This window comes from Neomonachus schauinslandi, chromosome 14 (genome assembly GCF_002201575.2).
Source record: "Neomonachus schauinslandi chromosome 14, ASM220157v2, whole genome shotgun sequence".
Classification (NCBI taxonomy): domain Eukaryota; kingdom Metazoa; phylum Chordata; class Mammalia; order Carnivora; family Phocidae; genus Neomonachus; species Neomonachus schauinslandi.
Window position 1 is genome coordinate 5,633,800 of NC_058416.1, and position 21,449 is coordinate 5,655,248.

Consider the following 21,449-nt stretch of genomic DNA (forward strand, 5'->3'; position numbering starts at 1 on the left):
GGACTCAGCTCTGATTTTGGAGTCTTCCTTCCTTCCCCGTTCAAAGTGGCCCATGTTCGCAGAGAGTAGGTTTCTCAGCGTTCTTCCTGACTATAGGGGTTAGCACCCTAGAGGCCTCTTTTCATTTTGAAGTTTCTCTGTTGCTTTGAATCAAAGCCGCTCTGAGAGTCACCAGAACTTTGAGGTTTACTGTGTAACACAGCGCGACCCACTCCGGCATGCTTTGGGAAGATGAGCCAGTTGCCGAGCTGAGGTGTCAGCTGAGGTGGTCATTCACATCTCTCAGCAGTGAACCAATAGCCACATAGCTCTTCTGCTCTCCCTTTAAGGAGAGGGTCCCTTGCAGGCACTCTGGATTGATCTTTGCCCCCAGATTGTATTCTACTTTTAGAATAATTTTCAGGTTGGAGAAGTAAGAAATAGACAATAATGGAGTCCTGAGTTGGCAAAGTCCTCCCCTTGCTTCTGATGAAAAGTTTCTTCACAGGTCAATCTGTATCTTACGCGCTTACGAGAAAGCATTTGGCACTTTCAACATTCATTCTGGAAATCTCCTTAGTTTAACCTCTCAAGTTCACGGAGTGTACTTCGTAAATTCCATGTTACCTAGGCAACAGTGTTACCCACGCCACTTTCCACCATGAAATGACACAGCTGTCTGTAAAAGTCTAGTAAAATTTTTCTAACTGTTCTTCCAGCTATCATTGATAGTTTTCTCAAGGGCTTTCTGACCTCCAACCACTATCCAGTTCCAAAGCAGAAAATGGAATTCTTTTTAGATGGAGCAGTAACAATCTCCACAATGGATGGGCAGCGGTGGATGAAAGTTCTCATTGTCCCACACCCTCACAAAGCTTGATATTGTCAAACTTAGTCTATTTTTCTGGTTAGTTAGCTGTGTAATGGGATGACATAGTTTTAATTAGTGTTCAATTCTTTTTTTTTTAAGATTTTATTTATTTATTTGAGAGAGAGAGAATGAGAGACAGAGAGCACGAGAGGGAAGAGGGTCAGAGGGAGAAGCAGACCCCCCGCTGAGCAGGGAGCCTGATGCGGGACTCGATCCCGGGACTCCAGGATCATGACCTGAGCCGAAGGCAGTCGCTTAACCAACTAAGCCACCCAGGCGCCCCAATTAGTGTTCAATTCTTGATTATTAATAAGATTAAGTAGCTTGTATTCTGTTTCCTGGACACCTGGATTTCTTCTTGTGTGAAATACCTATTTAGAACTTTTACCCATTTTATATTGTGTTGTCTCTTGCATACTGTCAGTCTATAGATATTCTGGATATCATGATTTGAAGGTTATATGTGTTGATAATACCTTCTTGGAGGTGCAACTTGGGTTGGCACCCACCTTCTTCCAGCATGCTGCATATGTCATTCCAGTGTCTCCTGGATTCTGTTAAACACAAGTATTTGCTCCTTTGAAGAAATGGCTTTTCTTTTTCTCTGGCTGTTTTAAATATTTTCTCTTTCTCAACAGCTTTTAAAACTCTGCATAATTATTTCTTTAAATATTGTATGCTCTCCATTTTCTTCTTTCTTTCTAGAAATCTGATATGATTAGCATCTTTGGTTCTGTCCTGTCTTTTATTCCCACCCAGAGGTGGAATTTTGGGGTCATGTGGTGATTCTGTTTTTAATTTTTTGAGGAACTGCCATACTGTTGCCCACAGGAGCTGTACCATTTGACATTCCCACCAACAGTGCATGAGAGATCCAGCTTCTTCACATCCTCAGCAGCACTTGTCATTTTCTCTGTTATTGAGAGTAGCCATCCTAATGGGCATGAAGTGGTATCTCATTGTAGTTTTATTTGCTTTTCCCCAATGATTAGTGTGTGATATTGAGCATCCTTTCATGTGCTTAATTGGCTATTTATATATCTTCTTTAGAGAAAGGTCTATTCAAGTCATTTGTCCATTTTTGAATAGTGAGCTGTTAGGTTTTTATTGGTGGTCTTGTTGCGTTTTAGGAGTTCTCTATACATGCTAGACAAGTATCTTATGAGATACCTGTATTGCAAATATTTTTTCCTGTTCAGTGAGTTGACTTTTTATTCTGTTGATATTCTTTTGATGCATAATTTTTTTCAAGTTTCGTGAAGTCCATTTGTTTATTTTTTCTTTTGTTGCCTGGGCCTTTGGTATCATATTCAATAAATCATTGCCAAAGTCAATGTCATAAAGAGTTTAACCAATGTTTCCTTCTATGAGTTTTATAGTTTTAGGTCTTACATTTAGGTCTTTGATATATTTCAAGTAAATTTTTGTACATGTTAGGCAAAGGTCCGAATTCATTACTTTGCACATGGATATCCAGCTTTCCCAGCACCATTTGCTGAAAAGACTGCCCTTCCAACATTGAATGTCTTGGCATCCTTGTCAAAAATCATTTGACCTTATATGAGAGGATGTATTTCTGCCTTTTATGTCAATTTAGCTCAAATATTGACAAAGCACTGGAGGGGGAGGGACTAAGGCAAAGAGACTGGCTAGGATTCTGATACCCTAAGGTGATAAAGGCCAGGAATAAGAAGACTAAGGTAGACTGGAAAGGGAGGTTAGTAGTAAGGGATTTTACAAAGAATAATTGAAAGCTCTTGGTGGTATTTTTGATGAAAGCAAAGGTGTGAAGGAGTCAAGTTAATTTTGTTTTAGAAATTCTCAGCTCAGGTAATTAGGAGAAGGCTAGTAATTAATAAAAATGAAAAGTCTAGGGAAATAAAATTGATGGGATCCCATCAATCATACTCTCTGACTTAAAATAAGAGAGACCTAATTCCCTCCTTTCAGTTTAAAAATTATGATATTGATTTATATTGTGTTAGACCCATTACTTTGCGGAAATCTTGCATTATTTTCACACCTCTTATGAAATAACTTCAGGTGCTCTTATATTTGAATGACAGAAAAATGGGCAGATGGAGTGCAGATTTAGCAAGTGTCTCAATAAACAGCTGGGTCTCAAACTACAGTCTCTGGGCAGATGAAGCATTTCAAGTTTTGATAATGTAGCACCAGCTTTACAATTACACAAATATTTTTAAAATGCCAATGAAAACAAATGTCAGTACAGCACTATTAAGCATTCTAAGACTTACATTTCAATGGGCATACTGAGTTGTATTTGATCTAGGCTAGAAAAGTGTTTGATTCTTGCAATCTTTAGATGAACGATTTGGGGCCAAGTGGACCCTGAAGACAGCCCAGCTCTGTCTGGAGCTCCAGCATCTATAATTCTCCCCAGTTCCTAAGATGGAGGCTAAACTTTCCAGAAATAATTCTTTCTCTGAGGAGGAGGAATTTAAGGAGCTATAGTCTACTTTTCTTAACATGTGGTTCAAAACTAGGTGCCTGACTGATCACTTGTATTCTCAAATGAAATACTCATTAAAAAGCACTGGTTTCAGACACCCATTCCAGACTTCAGCATCACTGTGGTATTGGAGAAATTAGTTCCATGGGGATGACAAGAAACGTGAGAAATGCAAATGAAATGATTCCAGATTTTTATTTTTGTAATCGTTTAATATCCCTATACTTAAGTGGACCAAAGTTAACTGCTAGTGAAGAAGGCAAGTACGTGGTGAGATTTCCAGTTCTCAGACAGGTGTGTGCATCTAGAAGTCCTCTGGAATCACCAGCTGTGACATGAGGCACAATGTTTTCTTCAATGGCTTCATACATATTCAGAGAAGCTCAATTTTACCATAATCTAAAATTAAGGTATAAATTTTTAGCTAAGTTGACATAAAAGGGCTTTTTAATGCCTTGTATATGTTGTCATATGTTAAAAGAAAAGTGGATGTCTGGGCATTTACCATGTATCTATCCTTATTTGGATATTTGTAAATATGCAGTAGAAACTTATGAGTTTTCTGCAGGGATTCTCCAGCTGATTCCAGGCATTTGAGGAAGTGAGATGAAATCCTCATTAACCCCCAAATTAGATGCTTTCCAGTAGAAATAAGTGCCATATGCAAAATAGACAGTGAGGTTACAACAGGGGGAGTTGACTTGTAAATCAGGGTTTTAGAGCAACAGTAATATTTTAGGTATATTTTATAAACAATATTTTAGGTATCCATTTACCATGCAGGAGCTAAAATTCTGGTGTACCTGGATGGGATAACTTAGATAGCACTTTATACTTTAGGAAATCTATATCCTATCCATTATCTAGCTGATTTTCATAAATTCTCTGCTTGGTACCAATTTTTTTAGAAAGGAGGCAACTGATACCTTAGAAGGTAGAATTCTGTCAATAATTGAATTGAAATGGGTCAGCATTTGGAAGATCTGTGTTACTGTGATCCAATAGCTGTCAAAGAGTAATGCATGACCATTTCAATAATTATTGTTACATAACACAGGTTGGTGTCATTAAATCTTTCTGGTGAATTCTTCTTTATGAAATTAATATTTGACCTCCTTTTTGATTGTATATTTTGGATTTGCTTTTAGGGCCATTTGGTTTAACATAATATTGTTTCAAGGGGTTTTTTTTTCAGTTTTTTATTGACTGGAATATCATTTGTGCCCTTTTAATCTCAGTCATTCCACATCAATATGCATTGCACATACATGGCTTTTATAAAAAGTGTGTGGCTGGATTTTGTGGATTTGAAGGATGGCCAAAGTTCGATGATTCTGACCTTGGTCCAAGAAGATGAGAGTTGTGGGGTAAAGTAAGGACACGCTTCCTTTTAAAGACAGAACATGGTAACGTCAGCTCCTCATCCAGATGGGCAGAAATGCATCTGTTTAGATCATTCCATGGGCATCTCCAGGATTTATCAAGAGATGCATCATGCATGTGCTCACGACAATCTACTGGCAGGGACAGAACTTGGCATTCTGCATTTGCTCATTTTTTCCAATCCCATGATGGCTCCACTTGCCCGTGTGCACTGCTAGCACCTGGCATAAAAACTCTAGTGTCCTTGCCAAGGGCACCAACAGAGGACACTCCCACAGTCTCCAATTAGAGGCCATTCCAGCTCTATGTAGAGCCAGCTAAGGCTCATCAGATCCACTGGAAGCAAGAAAGATCTTGTCTTGAAGCTACATTTGCATGACTTGTGCAGCTTTATATTTAATTAGCTGTAACTTACAAGGCTTCCTCATGGTACTTGCATTTATATTTATATTTTATTTTTTTTAAGATTTTGTTTATTTGTTTATTAGAGAGCGAGCGAGAGAGAAACAGCATGAGAGGGGAGAGGGTCAGAGGGAGAAGCAGGCTCCCCGCTGAGCCGGGAGCCCGATGCGGGACCCGATCCCAGGACTCCAGGACCATGACCCGAGCTGAAGGCAGTCGCTTAACCAACTGAGCCACCCAGGCACCCAGCATTTATATTTTTAAATAAGATTGGGAAAACATAACTTTTTCATATATATATTTTTCAAATTCAGTGACAATTTGTTAAGCATACAGTGACACAGTGGGATAAAAGAGGTTGATGTGAGGATTGTGCCAACCCCTAGCATGCTCACGCTCACACTCACACACACATAACTTATGGTGCCACCCCCACTTTCAGTTCTTGGCATGTCAGAGCCAGGAGTACCTTACTCCTCTGTAGCTGAGTGCCACCCCTGCTAGCCAGAGGCCCAGACTCTCACTTCGCCCTCATGACGTCATTTCCTGCTCTCTCTCTTCTAGGTATGAAACCTCAGATGCAAGTCCCACACTACCTGCCATGATATTTGCTCTAAACTCTTCTATGGTCAAGAATTCCACTTCTCCCTGATTCCTATGAAATAACACTTTTTAAAATTTTCTTTAAAGATTTTTATTTATTTATTTGAGAGTGAGAGTGAACGAGGGAGAGAGCACGAGCAGAAGGGAGGGGCAGAGGCAGAGGGAGAAGCAGACTCCCCGATGAGCAGGGAGCCCAATGCGGGGCTCGATCCCAGGACCCTGAGATCATGACCTGAGCCAAAGGCAGATGCTTAACTGGCTGAGCCACCCAGGTGCCCCTAAAATAACACTTTTTAAACAAAATAGTTCTCTTGAGTATAGTTGACACGTTAGTGTCAACTAAATACATTAGTTTCATGTGTACAACATAGTGACTCAATTTCTGTGTAGACCACCCTACGCTCACCTTCAGTGTAGCTCCCATCTGTCCCCATACAATGTTATTACCATATCATTCACTATAGTCCCTATGCTGTGCCTTTTATGCCTGTGACTTATTCCTTCCATAACTGGAAGCCTGCATCTTTCTTGTGTATACAGATAAACATTGCTGAATGTTGGGAAAGCATTAAGTGTGAAGTTGTTGAGCGGAAGAAGAGGACATTGGAAGTGTTCATTCAGGGGCGCCTGGGTGTCTCGGTCGGTTGAGCATGTGACTCTTCATTTCGGCTCAGGTCATGATCTCAAGGTTCATGAGATTAAGCCCCATGTCGTCACGCTCTGCGCTCAGCAGGGGTCTGCTTGGATATTCTCTCTCCCTCTGCCCCTTCCCCTGCTCTAGCGTGCACTCTCTGTCTCTCTCAAAAATAAATAAATAAATCTTTTTTTTTTAAAGAAGTGTTCATTCACTGACAGGGCTGGCACCACAGTTATGCCAGCAAGAAATGTCTTATTAGACCAGTTCTATGAAAAAGATGGTTCAAAAGATGGACTTGTTCATCTGAGGTTTCATGTCATTTAGGATGTAATAACTGGATGAGTGAATAGGGGCTTCTGACAGAAGTGGGCAGGGGCGGGGAGCTGCTAATAATCAAGAACTTCCCTGGCTTCCTTTGCATTCAATATTCAAACACCAAATGCCAGTTTTGGACTATCTAGGTTTTTTTAATTTGTCTTTATTACTCTTTTGGTCTCCTGATGATTTCTTCTTCCTTTCTTCTCACAAGTTTTTAGTAAATGCACATTTTCCGCATAGAACAATACTATTGTCTGGTGACTGTCAAAAACAAACATTGTAAAAGCCTGTTTAGTGTGAGCACAAGCAAAATTTAGATTCTTTGCATACATTTAATAAAAAAGAGTTATGTTTTCTCAATATATTTAAAAATGTGAATACAAGCATCATGAGAAAACTTTCTATATTATAGCTAAAGAAATAAAACAAGGAAACAAAACATCTGCATAAGGCTGGCAATTACACCTTCACAGAGAGTTTCTCTTCCTAAGGGTTTTAATGTTGGCACCGAGTTTATGTATCATGACTTCTGGCTTAACATAAATTTACTCATATACGGATTTTAGAAATCAAACCTTAAGGAATTTCAGGAAGGAAATTTGCAAGTCCTTTAAAATATTATTGATATTTTCATGGCTGGGAGCCAAGGCTGAGATGGGTTCTAGATGGGTAGAGAAGGGTAGAAATACTGAAGTGTCCACTGGAAGGGCAGTTAGCTTCCACGTAAGAGCTGACTGAATAAAGATACATCCAGAGATATTTCAGGACTTTCCAAAGTAAATAGACAGGAGAAGTGGAGACATATGTAGCTTATGACATAATTCAGAATGTGTGAGATTGTGGAAGTTTGAGGGAAATACTGATTCACATTCTCTAAGACTATCTGGTTGGGTGGTTGAACTGTGCCTTGCAACCATATCCAAGTACTGAGTTAAGTTTTACAATCAGAGGGTTTTGTAGTTATGGTTACATGGCCAGGTCAGGCAATTCCATTTTCCCATAAACTGCTGTTCGAGGAATAGCACTGTGTTTTCTGATATAATAGCATATGTGAGCTATAAAAGCCTAGATCAGCAACATTTTCAGCTCAGGAAAAGTAAGTTCCAGGGATATTTAATGATTGGTTCAAAGTTATAAGTTAGCCATAAAGCTGTTTAGGTTTTAAGTCAAAACAAGTTGCATTTCCCTAAAGTAACTGAACCTCCATTTTGTTCATTTCTAAAATGAAGATACCTCTGATTTGGCTTAGTGATAGTCTAATCAGATAAACATTAACTTACTGAAAGTTCATCTACAATATGGCTAGCATTGTGGAAATTTCTTTTGAATATGAAATAAATGTATCACAGAGTCCTGATTTAATAAATTTCAGCTTTGACTTTTGTTGGAAGACCTTTACCCATGATACAAAGGTGGGGTTGGCTAGGGCAGAACTTCTGCAATATTTTAGTCTTACCCTCTCTTGAAGACCTCAAAGTGCTTTGGCTTATATGGCCATATTCAGTCAATCCTTATTATATTAGACATTCAAGCTGGTAACATTTTATTTTTTTAATTTTTTTAAAAGATTTTATTTATTTATTTGACAGAGAGAGACACAGTGAGAACAAGAACACAGCAGGGGGAGTGGGAGACGGAGAAGCAGGCTTCCCGCCGAGCAGGGAGCCCGACATGGGGCTCGATCCCAGGACCCTGGGATCGTGACCTGAGTGAAAAGCAGACGCTTAACGACTGAGCCACCCAGGTGCCCCAAGCTGATAACATTTTAAATAGCTATTTGTTAATTCATAGAAAAAGTGTACTGTGTTAACATAAAAACGTATGTTAAAAGGCATTTATTGATACTAAAATATTAATAAATATTAAAATAATTAGAAGAATTACATTGTTTTAATTTCTGGAAATCTATTCAGTGTCTGGCTTATTAGAAGACAACTAGATTCTCACATCTACTTCATTAAATGCATTACAATGTTTTCTTATGGTTGAAGTAAATGAAGAAAATTCAACTTCACAGAGATATGTAGTTGAAAAAGGGAAGAATATTTTCATAGCCTTTTCAGATGGATATACTACTTCAAATCTCAAAAAGTGATAGTTTCTTAAAGGTATTTTGCAATGAGGAATGGTGAAACTATATCAATGAAGTTTTTGTATTCTGTTCATTAACATCTGTCTATGGCTCTTTCACCCACGTATGATTCCTTAAGGTCATGCATTACTCTTTGACAGCTATTGGATCACAGTAACACAGATCTTCCAAATGCTGACCCATTTCATTATTGAACATCAAAAATCACAGTTGTCCATTTAATCAATAGTCACATTTAAAAATGCTTTAAGTATTGCAAAGTTGTCAGATACACAGTGATGGATATGATTTTCTTTGCTTGAAGCTTGAATTTGATCATTGGCAGCAAATATTGTCAGTTGCTTTCTTTAAAGTCAACAGATTCACTATGTTCATTCTGCAGAAAAGACATGTACTCAAAATTTTAGATTTAAAAAAAATAGCACTTTTTCAACAAGGAGATTTTTAAGTAAAATAGTTCTCCACCCCCACGAATGCATGGGCATGAATTATACAATAAGTACCAATGGCTGTGGTTTGGTGCCATGGTCTTGAATCCTGCTAAAGCATCAGCAGTTTATTTACTGTTGCTTTTGCACTGTCAATGCAAATGTCAACACAGATGTTCCAGCATAACGCATAACATTCAGAAGTTTTCCAATAATTTGAACATTTCAGCACAACTCGCATTTGTTGCCAAGCATTCACATAGAAGAAGGTCGTCGGTGATTGGCTCATGCTGACACTGGATGAACTCAAGCGAAAGAAGCAAGCTCAACCATGTCTGTACATCTATTTGTTACACAAAAGTAAAATTCTGTAGACAAGATATTAAGTTTTTCTTCTTGTTTAAAGCTAAAACTTTAAATCAACAAGTTGCTGTAAGGCTGGAAAGCAGGAGAGTCCTGTTTTTGTTTTTTTTTCCCTGACTATCCATCCAGTAGACATCAAGCAATGGCAGCTGCACACTGTTAGTCTGTCATCTCTTGTGTGTGCTTCTCCAGCCAATGCAGGACGGTAACTTACTTTGTAAGATGCGTCAGTGACTTTATCAATTTCAGTTTCAAAGGTGTAATAAAAGATTTTTAGCTTTTGAAGAGCTGATTATGTCTACATTTAAAATATCTAATACTTTTTAAACAACTATTTACTCAAAATAATGTTGCAATCAAACTGTCACTATAAAATTACTAGAAAATATTTTTCTGCCTAAATTGCAATAAAACAAATTATTAACATCTATAAAACTGAAGGAATGATAGCTTTTGCCATATTTTCATTTCTTATGGACAGCTTTCCCTTTTTATTGGGAGTAGATTTCTCCTTTTCATGAGTAAGAGACCTCTTTGAAATATTAGTGTCATCCTTTTCTCCAGCTTTAGAAACAGACCGTGTAAGGATGATGGAGAAAGTGAGGCTGTCAATCTCCTCCATCTCCGACAAATGTGTCCCCTGCACAGGAAGAAGAATATATTACAGATATATTTCTTTTATTTCAGGGAAAATATTACTGAATTTCATAATATTCATATTTAGATAAAATTTTTAAAATTAGAAAAAAATTTAAAATGCTTTTACATATACATATAGTCATAAAATAAGACAGAAATATGTCCTAAATTCTATTTGCGCTTTTATGTATGTCCGAGACATAATTCTAGATTTCATAATAACAATGTCTTAGACAAAAATGAGGTTACAGAGATTAGAGCAGGGAAAATTGAAGCAAGCCAGTAAATGTCCAGTAAAATTATTGAGAATAAACTGGATTAATCTCTGAAAATGTGTATCATTTATACCCTAAATCCACTACCTTAGAATATTATTGGAAACACAAGCAAATATTTTAGTAACATAATAGTGATGATGTCATCAAATAGCATGTAGGATCTGGAAACACTGTCATACATTTTCATTTAGGAGCTGAAGCTAATGGGATCTTCTGTGGTGGACCATGGAAGAGAGGAAGAGGGAGTGGAGAATTGTTTCAAGTAGTTTTTATGAGCTCAGCCTTCAAGTGAAGTTCAGCCATTTTGTCCACATTTCACTGGGCAGAACTCGGCCACACAGTGACCCACACCCGTCAGGGAGGGTGGGGGACGTGTTCAGCTGGTGCCCAGAAAGAAAGAGACTCGGGTTTGATTTATTAGAGATTAGTCCCTAATATATCATCTAATTTGATCATTTACTGTGGGAGCCTCTGAATTGGAAAGGTGTAGTTGTATGTGTTGGAAATACGTCAACAGCATAAGAAAATGAACCTGGTATAAAGTAACTGTATTCTTTATATACACAGAGAAATATGTTAAATTCAATAATATTTATGGTGCTCCCACTATGTGCAAGTGGTATTCTAGGTTTTGGGGAGAGGGGAGAAGTAGACAAAAGTCCCTTATAGAATGTGCTTCCTTATGGTGTGCTGGGGTCGATGGCCAATAGGAAAGTAAACCAGTAGGAAAACAAGAGTGGATTTTGATAAAAGAAACCATGAAGGAAGAAGAGAAAGTGAGAGGTAGTGTTACTTTATAGAGGCTCATGCAGGAAGGTCTTTTTGAGAAGACCGTACTCCAGGCAGGAGCTGAAGAAGGAGTAAGACCCAGCCATGCAAAGACCTGTGGGGAGGGCAGCGCAGATGGAGTGACAAGTTCTGAGCGCTGAGGGGGCAGCCTCACATGCGGGAGGACCAGGAAGGCTCTGCTTGTTTCGAGAGGAGACAGAAAAGTCGGGAGCCTGTGGTATGTTGGGCCAGGGGGTCAGGGGCAAGAACACACAGAGAATTACAGTCTTTAAAGAGAGCTGTGGTTTTATTCAACCAGCAATGAAAGCCAGGTGAGTAATACGATTTGACTTATATTTTTAAAAGTTTTTTAGGGTTGCTTAATGGAGAACAGCTTTGGGGAGATCTAGAGTAGAAGGTGGCTACTATCTCCATCTACTCCATCTTCACTGTGCTGCTGCATAATCACTTCTGTCATTGCCCCCGAACAACCTGGGGCAAAAAAAAAAAAACAATTTTAGCATTCTTAAATCCAGTGTAAGCTGCTTTAAAAAAAATTATTGTGTTGTTTATTTTCTATTTTGCGGGTCATTGCGACCATGATATTACTGGTGGCTTATTCAAATGGGAGTGCAGAAACAATTTTTCCTCAAGTTTTTTTCTCCCTCCCTCCCCTCCTTTTCTTAACCATCAGTGCTCTCACCATTAATACAAAGACAAAAATAAATTTTCAACTCCCAGAACTGGCATTTCTCTCAACATTGTGTAGCACGAGTTATGAAAATGACAAATGTTAGCCTTGAAACCAGAAAATGAAATACCAACTACGTCTGCAAGAATCATAGGAACAGCCATGCCAGGCTGAAACACTCAAATCTATAATGACTATTATTAAACGTTATGCAAAATAGTGAAAGGGACATAATGAATAATAAAGAATCTGGATAACTGAGGTGGGCAAGCTTGATGTAAAAGTAAGGGAAAATATTGGGTCTCTTCAATACCAATAAAACTACTTAGTGGTGACAACCAATCTGCGTAATTCTGTACAAAACATAGTTCTTTTATTGCGCACAGTAGGTATTAAATACACATTTTTTGAGGGGCACCTGGGTAGCTCAGTCGGTTAAGCATCCGACTCTTGATTTCTCTTCAGGGGTCGTGATATGAAGCCCCATGTTGGGCTCCATGCTCAGCAGGGAGACTGCTTGAGATTCTCTCTCTCTCTCTCTCTCTCAAATAAATAATTTATATATATATATATATATACAAATATCACACATTTTTTTGAAAGAATAACCAAATATCCATTAATTTAGATGAAGGCAAAAACATCTACTTGGGGTATCCTGATCCAAATTAACTATGTTGTTCTCATTTCTGCATCTTTCATGGAAATTGCACCAGGTATTTCCTCCTCCTTCTTTCCCTCACCCTTTATCCATTCTTTCCTTCCTTCCTTTCTTCATTCCTTCCTTTCTTCCTTCCCCCCTTCCTCCCTCCCTCCCTCTCTCCTCCCCTCTCTCCCTTCCTGCCTTCCTTCTGAAAGGTAAAAGAACTGTTTTCAAAATAATTACACAAAGGAATTTGGGGGCGCCTGGGTGGCTCAGTCGTTAAGCGTCTGCCTTCGGCTCTGGTCATGATCCCAGGGTCCTGGGATTGAGCCCCACATCGGGCTCCTTGCTCTGCAGGAGGCCTGCTTCTCCCTCTCCCACTCCCCCCTGCTTATGTTCCCTCTCTCCCTGTGTCTCTTTGTCAAATAAATAAATAAAATCTTAAAAAAAAATTATACAAAGGATTTGTATCTTGATTCAATATATTACCACATTATGATTGTGTTCTATAATAAAGTGAGTCTAAATAGTTGACCTAACTAAATTGTAGCCTGGCTGATCCAGGCCTTTCAATTTCAATGTATCAGTACACATTACTGTTTAAGAAAATTAGGGAAAAAAAAAAAAACTGTAATGAAAACAAGTACAGTGATACAGTCAGCCTGAAGCCACAGGCTTAGCGTCTCCAGGCACACAGACATATAAAGGAGCATACTTGGATACACACCAACATCTACACACACACAGTCTTGATATCCATTAATAATTGCCTCCTGAGAGTGCTACCCTTTCATATTTCAGCCCTAGACTCTTGTTGAGCAGTGTCTCTCAATATATTTCTAACTTTATAAGGTTTTTAATTTATAGCCAATTCCTTAGTAGTAAAAAGAAATTGTTGCACATTTACCTTTTAAATTGGATGCCAGGTGTCTCCAAGAAAAATCATAACCATTAATGCCTTTATCCATAAGTAAAAGAAAATCCAATTCAAAGTAACAAATTATAAGGACGTACATTGTTTCAAAAAGCAAAAGGAGGAGGAAGTGTGACTACAGGGTAGTTGAATATAGTGTCCCAGCGATGTTCGTAAGGATTCGCGTTCTACAGGTTTCTATTCTGCTCACCCTTGAGAGTTAGCATCTCTTCACATTAGCACCTGTCGGCATCATAAGCTGACCACTGTGCACAATCCCAAAGGGACCCCATACAAACCAGATCACAGTGTGAGCCAGAACACTATATACGTCTTGTTTCTTCTTGTTTTTAAAGAAAGCTTTCTCAGAAGTCTTCCAACCGGCCAACCATTACATTTCACTGGCTGCATACCTATCTCAAAGTCAGTTTCAGGAAGTGGAAGCAAGCCCAGCATTTTGGCTTCTAACACTCAGGACACTTCCGAGGCTCATGATAAATCAAGCTTCCCCCAAGTACGTGAGCAGAGAAGGACACATACCTGGACCTGGGGTGGGGTGAGGGGAAAGCCAGGGAGGGAGCTGGCGTTGAGAGGACACCGCCAATACTGAGGAATACTTCGGAAGCTAGCATGGAGTAAAAAGTTACGGAAAAAGGTCTGCTGGAAATAGAATAGTGCATTCTGCTGGGGGAAAGAGGCCCTCGGTTTCACAGCTGAAATTTGTACTTTCAGTTTTTCAGTGGCAAAGAAAATGATGTTTCAACAATTCACAGAATCTGTTAAATCAGACAAAATGATTATACATGTCATAGATGGAAATATACTCAAAACTTGACTTACCTATGGATACATTTTACAAAACCATCTAGTGTCCAATTATGGATTTAGGGATGAGTAATATTTTTATTTGATGCCCAGATGAAGGATGGCATTGGAAGGTTTTTAAAAATGGCTTCTTTTGTAGTGATAAAAACGCTGTGGTAATAATTCTGTTTTATAAATTAACATTTCCGTCTTAACATTATCATACAGTTTTTTATTTAACCACTTAATTTCCCTTAATATATTTTTTGGCAGATTCCTGAATAATTTAATGGTATATTACTCACCATCATTTTAAGGAACAAATGCAGAATAAGACTAATTATCTTTTTCTCGATTTTTAAGATCCCGACTTTAAGGACCTTGGAGTTTTGAAACCGTTACCAGGTTGGTAAAATAGATACTCAGTAATGTTCAGAGGTCTTTGTTTTCTGCTCTGAAATACACTTTTGGTTTATTATTCAAGCTCCATTTTTGTATGTTTGTTTGGCATTTTGTTATTTAGCATGTGAGTTTGAGATGGGCGGTCCTGAAGGAATTGTGGAATCTATACAAATTATGAAAGAAGGCAAAGCTTCTGCTAGCGAGGCTGTGGATTGCAAGTGGTACATCCGGGCACCTCCACGATCCAAGGTCAGTCTTAAGGTGAAAACAGATTTGCAAACAGTCAGCTCGGGAAGTGTCTGGAGCATGCACTGCTTTGAACCAACTGGACATGCTAAGTGGGTTTCAGATTGCAATCACAAGCTATCATTTTATTTTGGTTTGAAATGCAACTTGTCTTGCCCCAGCCAAGGAAACTTTTGATGTTGTAAATAATATAGACAGGGTGTTTGAAGAGATCATTTGATCATCTGGACAAGAGACCCTAATGTGACTCTCCCCCCCCACCCCCGAGCCCTCAGGAAAATGGACTGAAATGCTATATCTAAGCTATGGGTCTAAGTATAATCACACTTATGCCCTTCCTGTCAGTATCTGTAGTTTGCTCACTTTTCAACCTAATGTTGTATCTTTGGAAGAAATTGTCCAGGCCTTGCAAAAGCACATACCTCTGGCATATAAAATATCTTATGATAAGGCTCGGGGACAGTGGCAAACAGGACCCGGGAGAGCCTGGCCCAGGCAAAGAAGTCAGCCAGGTGTCCACTGCCTCTTAAGCTCCTTTTTATTGTCATTATGAAAAAGTATTGGTCTAACATTACCAAGTCCTCCAATTTTCTCATAACATGGAAGAAGTCAGGATTTTATGTTGATCACCTTGGCTTTTAAATACTGGCAATACATTTTTTAGGTTGTAAATTTACATGCTATTAAACTAAATATATTATGGGTCAGATTCAGAGTCAGACCACTATTTTGGAAATACTTCCTTAGAATAACCATATTTATCCTCTTATTGAAATTTTAAGAAATACTGGGGATAACTTTGTGTCAGGGACTATCATAGGTGGGGAGTGTTATTTGCTAATCCCCCTTCCTTTATGGTCACTCCTCAGTTATATAGTTTCAACCAAGCCTTATTGATTTATTAGGTTTGTCGTTGACTTTACTGAGGTTGAAACAGTTTGTTATTTAATCAATAGATTTAGTGGCTCTGTAAAATCTCAAGCATCATGTTGGAGAGATGAAGAAAGCATGCCGGCCCCTGTCCTCACGCTTCCTGTTTAATTCTTAGACAAATTTGTAACCAAATAATCCAAGGAATGAGCCATGATCACTGAGGTATTCCTAAGGTGTAGTAGAGAGAGGGAGAAGTCGCATACACCTGCAAAGGTAAGTTAAATGTGGAATCAAATTCAGCCAGGGTGTCCACTGAATCTTAATGAGAAACAGCATTGTGTCAGGTAGACCAGGGAAGGGCTCTCCAGGTAGAGGGAATAGCATCAGGGTCATAGAATCAGAAAACAGTGAGCTTTTTTAGGAAATATGTAATTGAATGTGACCAAATAAAAGCATGGAGGCAAATAAAAGTATGGAGGTGGATGATGAGTCTTTGAGCCAAAGGGACCTAAAGAATCTGGATTCATTCTGGTAGCAGTGATACATGATAGAGTGTGCAGCAGGAAAATGTGATCAGCTTTGCATTCTGGGAAAAAAGTTTTTCCCTGGGATGTAGGGATAGAGGCATGAACACCGCGAGCAGAAGACTCGGGAGGAAGATGTGGCAATGAGGCCCATGGTTGAGGCTAGCTTATGATGGTAGACAGACCAGAGAAAGATTCAAGATCGATAGAGGAGATTTTGGTGGCTGGATATTCAGGACGGGGGGAAAAATAGAGTCATCTTTGAGGAGGCTGGTATTTCAGGAAGTGTGTTGGCTTTCCTCACTTGATTTTCCCAGGAATCTGTCTCTGGGTCTGCATACAATTTGGAAGTGCGGCACGCTTTGCCCAGACTTGCAGTCACAGGCATTCAGAGCCATGCTCCGTCTTCCAGCTTTGCCCCCGGCGGGCCTCTTTGCATCTGTGCAAATCTTTGAAAACTTTTATTGTATTATCAAGAAAGACCAAGTGATTCCTCCTTAAAAAAAAAATCAAAGGCTGTTCGTGACATAAAAGCCCACGCACTCCTTGGATTATAAAGAAGCTAGATTGCAGTTTATTATTCTCTCTTACGTAATCTGTGGGTTCACAGGCAAGTGCTATTCATTTTTCTTAAACTCTATGAATGAAAGATTAGAAAAAAATTCTCCAGCTGGAAACATTTGAGCCCCACCTCATTGCTGTAAGCAGCATCTTTCACAGCAGTGATAAAGAGAAGGTTTTTATGGGAGCGTAAACACACGTCGTTTTTTTTTTTTCCCCAGCTGGTAAATAGGCTGTCTTTTGTACAATTCCAGAGCAACAATATCCAGTGTACCTGTCTGTTACAGAATTTGGCATTCTGTGACCCAAAGGGGAAGCCGCCTGCAGAGCTGGACAAAGATGACTCTATTGTGACAAGCTTTCTCTGTTAAATTAAAGGTTAGAGGATAGGAAGTGGCTTTGAATAACTGTGGAGAAAAGCAAGAACTGGATACGACTGCCTATGTGAGCTTTCTATTTTTGTGGAGTTCCTAGCAGCTTATGAGAATAGACTATCAAAGCCCAAGTTAAACTCGAAGGGGCTCGTGGTGAATATTTGAATGATAACTGGGAATTGAAACGTTGCACATTGCAGGTAATAAAAAGTTTCCTGGAGTTCTATTAAAATTTATTTCAAGTATATATTGCTTCTCAGGCTTTTTGACAAATAGAAAACAGCCATACAGATGATCACCTTTAATTAGAATGTGATTAGTCCAGATTTCTTAGACTTTGGCATACCAGAGCCAGAGAGAACATTGGAAATCTGTTCCTGATTAGCTCATTTAACGGATGAATAAGCTGAGACATGATAATGAAGTCTTATACAGGCTAACAATGGACTATAGAGATTCCTTTGTATAGAGTCTAGAGCGAGGATGGTGGAAGGGTGTTATGATGTCTTGTCCTGGATCTGGTACAGAAGAGAACCAACAGAAAAGAATGTTGGGTGATCAAGTCATGTTAATTTTTTGAATTATTTGAATGTTAATTCCATGAAAGCTGGGGCTTATGTATCTCTAGGTACTCAGCACCAAGCAAAATGTCTGTCATTCAGTTAAAACTCATGGGATAAAAAACAAACTTATGTATATCTAGAAAAATGGACATGGTGGCAATCTTCAGACATTGGAAGGACTGTCATATGACAGGAAAGAATGATAAGGCTTAATCTGCATGGTTTCAAGTACTAGAATTTATTCAAATGCTTGAAACTAGAAAAAATATAGCTTTTGATTCGATATAAAGAAGGTTTGGCTTTTGTTTTAATAATGGAGCTGCCCAAAAATCAAATAAGATTCCATAGGAGGAATCCAAATAAAGTTTGGCAGAGATTTGGTACAATAATTTAAGTCAGGTAATTCTTCAGCATAGGTAAGATGAAACTCCCCTCAAGACCAAAACTTGATGAGTCTATGATAAGGGACTGCCCAAGTATTTGGTTTGTTGGTACAGAGCTAAGGCCAGATTTCCATCTCCTGACTCCCAGTCCAGTGTGATGTCACAAAACCACACTATTTGAGGAAATTGTCAAATTTGTTAAGATAGGAAAAGAGATAAGTCAAAGACTTATAAAAGTACACAAATGAAGATGATTAACTTAATGATTAAGGTGTTGGGACAATAAAACTCTAGCTTTTAGTAATTACCCATCATTTAAAACTTCACATTAATTTTTAATGTGCTGTTACTTGATTCAAAAATGTTTTGAATAATATTAGTATTAAATAAACAGGGAAAACTTGACAAATATAGTAAGTCAATATTTTATTGTGAAGTTGTTTTATTTTTTTTATTTTGTATTTTTTAAAGATTTTATTTATTTGACAGAGAGACACAGTGAGAGGAACACAAGCAGGGGGAGGGGGAGAGGGAGAAGCAGGCTTCCCGCCAAGCAGGGAGCCCTATGTGGGACTCGATCCCAGGACCCTGGGATCATGACCTGAACCAAAGGCAGACGCTTAAGGACTGAGCCACCCAGGCACCCCTCATGAAGTTGTTTTAAAGTAAATTGTATGATGAACTTAATTGTAGGCAGAATCTTAAAGATGACACCCAAGATTTCCAGCCCAATCAGTGAGACTGTGAATATAAAATATCACATACCTGATTATGTTAAATTACCTGGCAAAGGGGATTTTGCTGATGCAGTTAAGGTTACCAATCAGTTGGCTCTGGGTTAATTAAAAGAGAATTTATCCAGGTGAGTCTATTCTCATCACACGAGCCCCTTAAAAGCTGGATTTTCTCTGGCTGTAGGCAAAAGGGGAAGTCAGAGGAACTAAGAACGTTTTCTAGGAGCCAAAAGTGATCCCTGGTAAATGGGCATCAAGAAAACAGGGACCTTGATCCTAGAATTGCCATTCAATAGAATTGCCAGAGAATATAATCCAGCCCACAGTTACTTCTACCCTACAGAACTCGGAGATACTGAAGGAGTCTTGTTTAAAGCTGCTCTATTTCTGGGAACTTGTTAGGGAGCAAGGAGAAAACTAACACAGCAGATGAAGGGTAGTAACTGTATTCCATTACAATGATAAGTTTTAGGGTTCTAAAGACTGAGTCTGCCTTTATTTTCTCCAAAACTGAAAATAAAAATTGGGTAAACAAAATGGAAATTTTAACTGGCTAGATAACCACCAATAAACATCTCATGATCCAACTTTGTTTTTAACTGAAATCTCAGTTTTGTATGATCAGATTTTGGAGATGGAGTGTTTTGATACTTGCTTATGCATTCCAGAAAATCATTTTAATATTCCCATCAGGATTTGTTATAGGGTGTCATTTCAACATTTTAGAAAAGAGTCTGATGTTGTGGTTTTCTCCTCTGAATAAAGGGAATGCTGCTACTAGCCTCCAGGTTCATGGGATATCATACCTAAAATTATAAGGCCTGGCAGGTCCAGTCACAAATCAAACAGCACGCATGACGTTCTGGGCTACATGCTTTTTAGAATGTGGCCTTATTTATCAAAGTAGAAAGTACTGAAACCACGGACAGCGTATCTAAGGCTGTGGTATGTATTTAATTTGTACTTTCATGGAGAAAACTGTTCTGGCAAGTCTTAAATAATTGCTCCAAACAATGTCTGTTTTCTGCATCTCATTGTGACACGAGGGGAGGGACCAGGTTGAAAGGTTGGTATTAAATGTTTGTTTGTAAATATATTACTTAGTAAATTGTTAACTAGATTTACTTACTTTAAGTACTCAAAAGGGATTCTGCTCTCCATATGAGTGTGATTTGGAAGACAGATATTACTAGAAATTGCTTATGTGTTCTGAAGCATCTCTGGGCCTATTCAATAAATCATTTTGTCAGCTCAAACTCTGTGATTGATTAGAAAGAAGAATGCATCAAAATGATTCACTGAGAGGAGATTGTAATCTGACTATTTTACTGGAGTTATATATGATTCTGTTTATCATTTTCCCTTTTTCTCAGCAGAGAGACTAAAGAGCTTTCTGTAGTTTTCCACCTTAAATAAAACCCATGTCATGTGGTGTTTCCCCCTTGGTGATCTTATGGCACAAGATTTAAGCTGTGCCAGATATCATTTAAATCCTAATATAAGGAAGGCTTTTATATGATGTATCCTAGAGACAGTGTGGGGAAGCTTGATCCCTTTTCCGGCCAATGACAGTTGGTTTTTGCACCAACAGCTCTGCACCCAGTAAACCTAATATCCATTGGCATATTTTATTTCTTTACTTAAATGATTTTTTAAAAATGAAGTTAAAAAAATAATAGAATGCCTCAGAAGTGGAATATATAAAATCTAGTGACTAATTGTTCACTTCCTCTATAAATAGTGTCCTGTCTACTAAGAATGACCTTTAAATATAGAAGGTGCTTAGGCTGCTGTCATTGAACTTCATGTGAGAATACCAATCAGTCACCTCGTATGGAAAATGTGGACACTCTCTGGAGCTGTCAAATGAGAAACCATGGGCTGAATATGCAAATTGCCTTTCTAACTATAGCAGTGCTCTTCTATAAAACAAACTTCTTTCTAAGAAAATTTAAGACACCGATTTATTTCAGAGGGACACTTTGATTTTCCACGAATCTCATTTTTATCTGGATTGTCAACATGTTTCCTCGCCCCTCTAGGAAAATCAAAACAGTTTGGCTTTTTGCTGGCTTATTCATTTATTTTGTTGCAGTTTGTTTTCCTTAAGATTATAACTTTCTTTCTGGAATATAAGTTTGTCAGAATTAAAAAAAAAAATTATAGGAGTCTGCACAGTGCTGTACGAGGGAGCAAACCGGCAGGTGGATCCGAGTTCAATACTGATCTGTCACCTAAGGGCCTGGGTCATCTTGAAAAAGTTACTTAGTTTTTCCCAATCTCAGCCTTTTTCATTTTAAAATGGTTATAACAAGTGTCTATTGTTGTTGAGAGATTGGAGTGAAATCATGTGTTAGCACAATGTCTTAAGTTATTGCCAGTATGGGATGCAGATAATAAATTAGCATTTTAAGCTGGCTTTCTAAGTGGGCAGGCACATTAGGCCACTGACTCACTCAACCTGGAAACATCAGGCTCTCAAATATCTTTCTTTCTTAAATTAG

General features: G+C 38.5%; 1 protein-coding gene across 1 annotated transcript in view; it reads left to right on the forward strand.

The window, feature by feature from the left end:
* Positions 1-21,449, forward strand: part of NETO1 (neuropilin and tolloid like 1) — a 104,710-nt gene that overhangs the window by 48,355 nt on the left and 34,906 nt on the right. The window contains exons 5-6 of the mRNA XM_044921135.1: positions 14,649-14,690; positions 14,809-14,936. Of these exons, the coding sequence (XP_044777070.1) occupies positions 14,649-14,690; positions 14,809-14,936 (170 nt within the window). The remainder of the gene's footprint in view (positions 1-14,648; positions 14,691-14,808; positions 14,937-21,449) is intronic.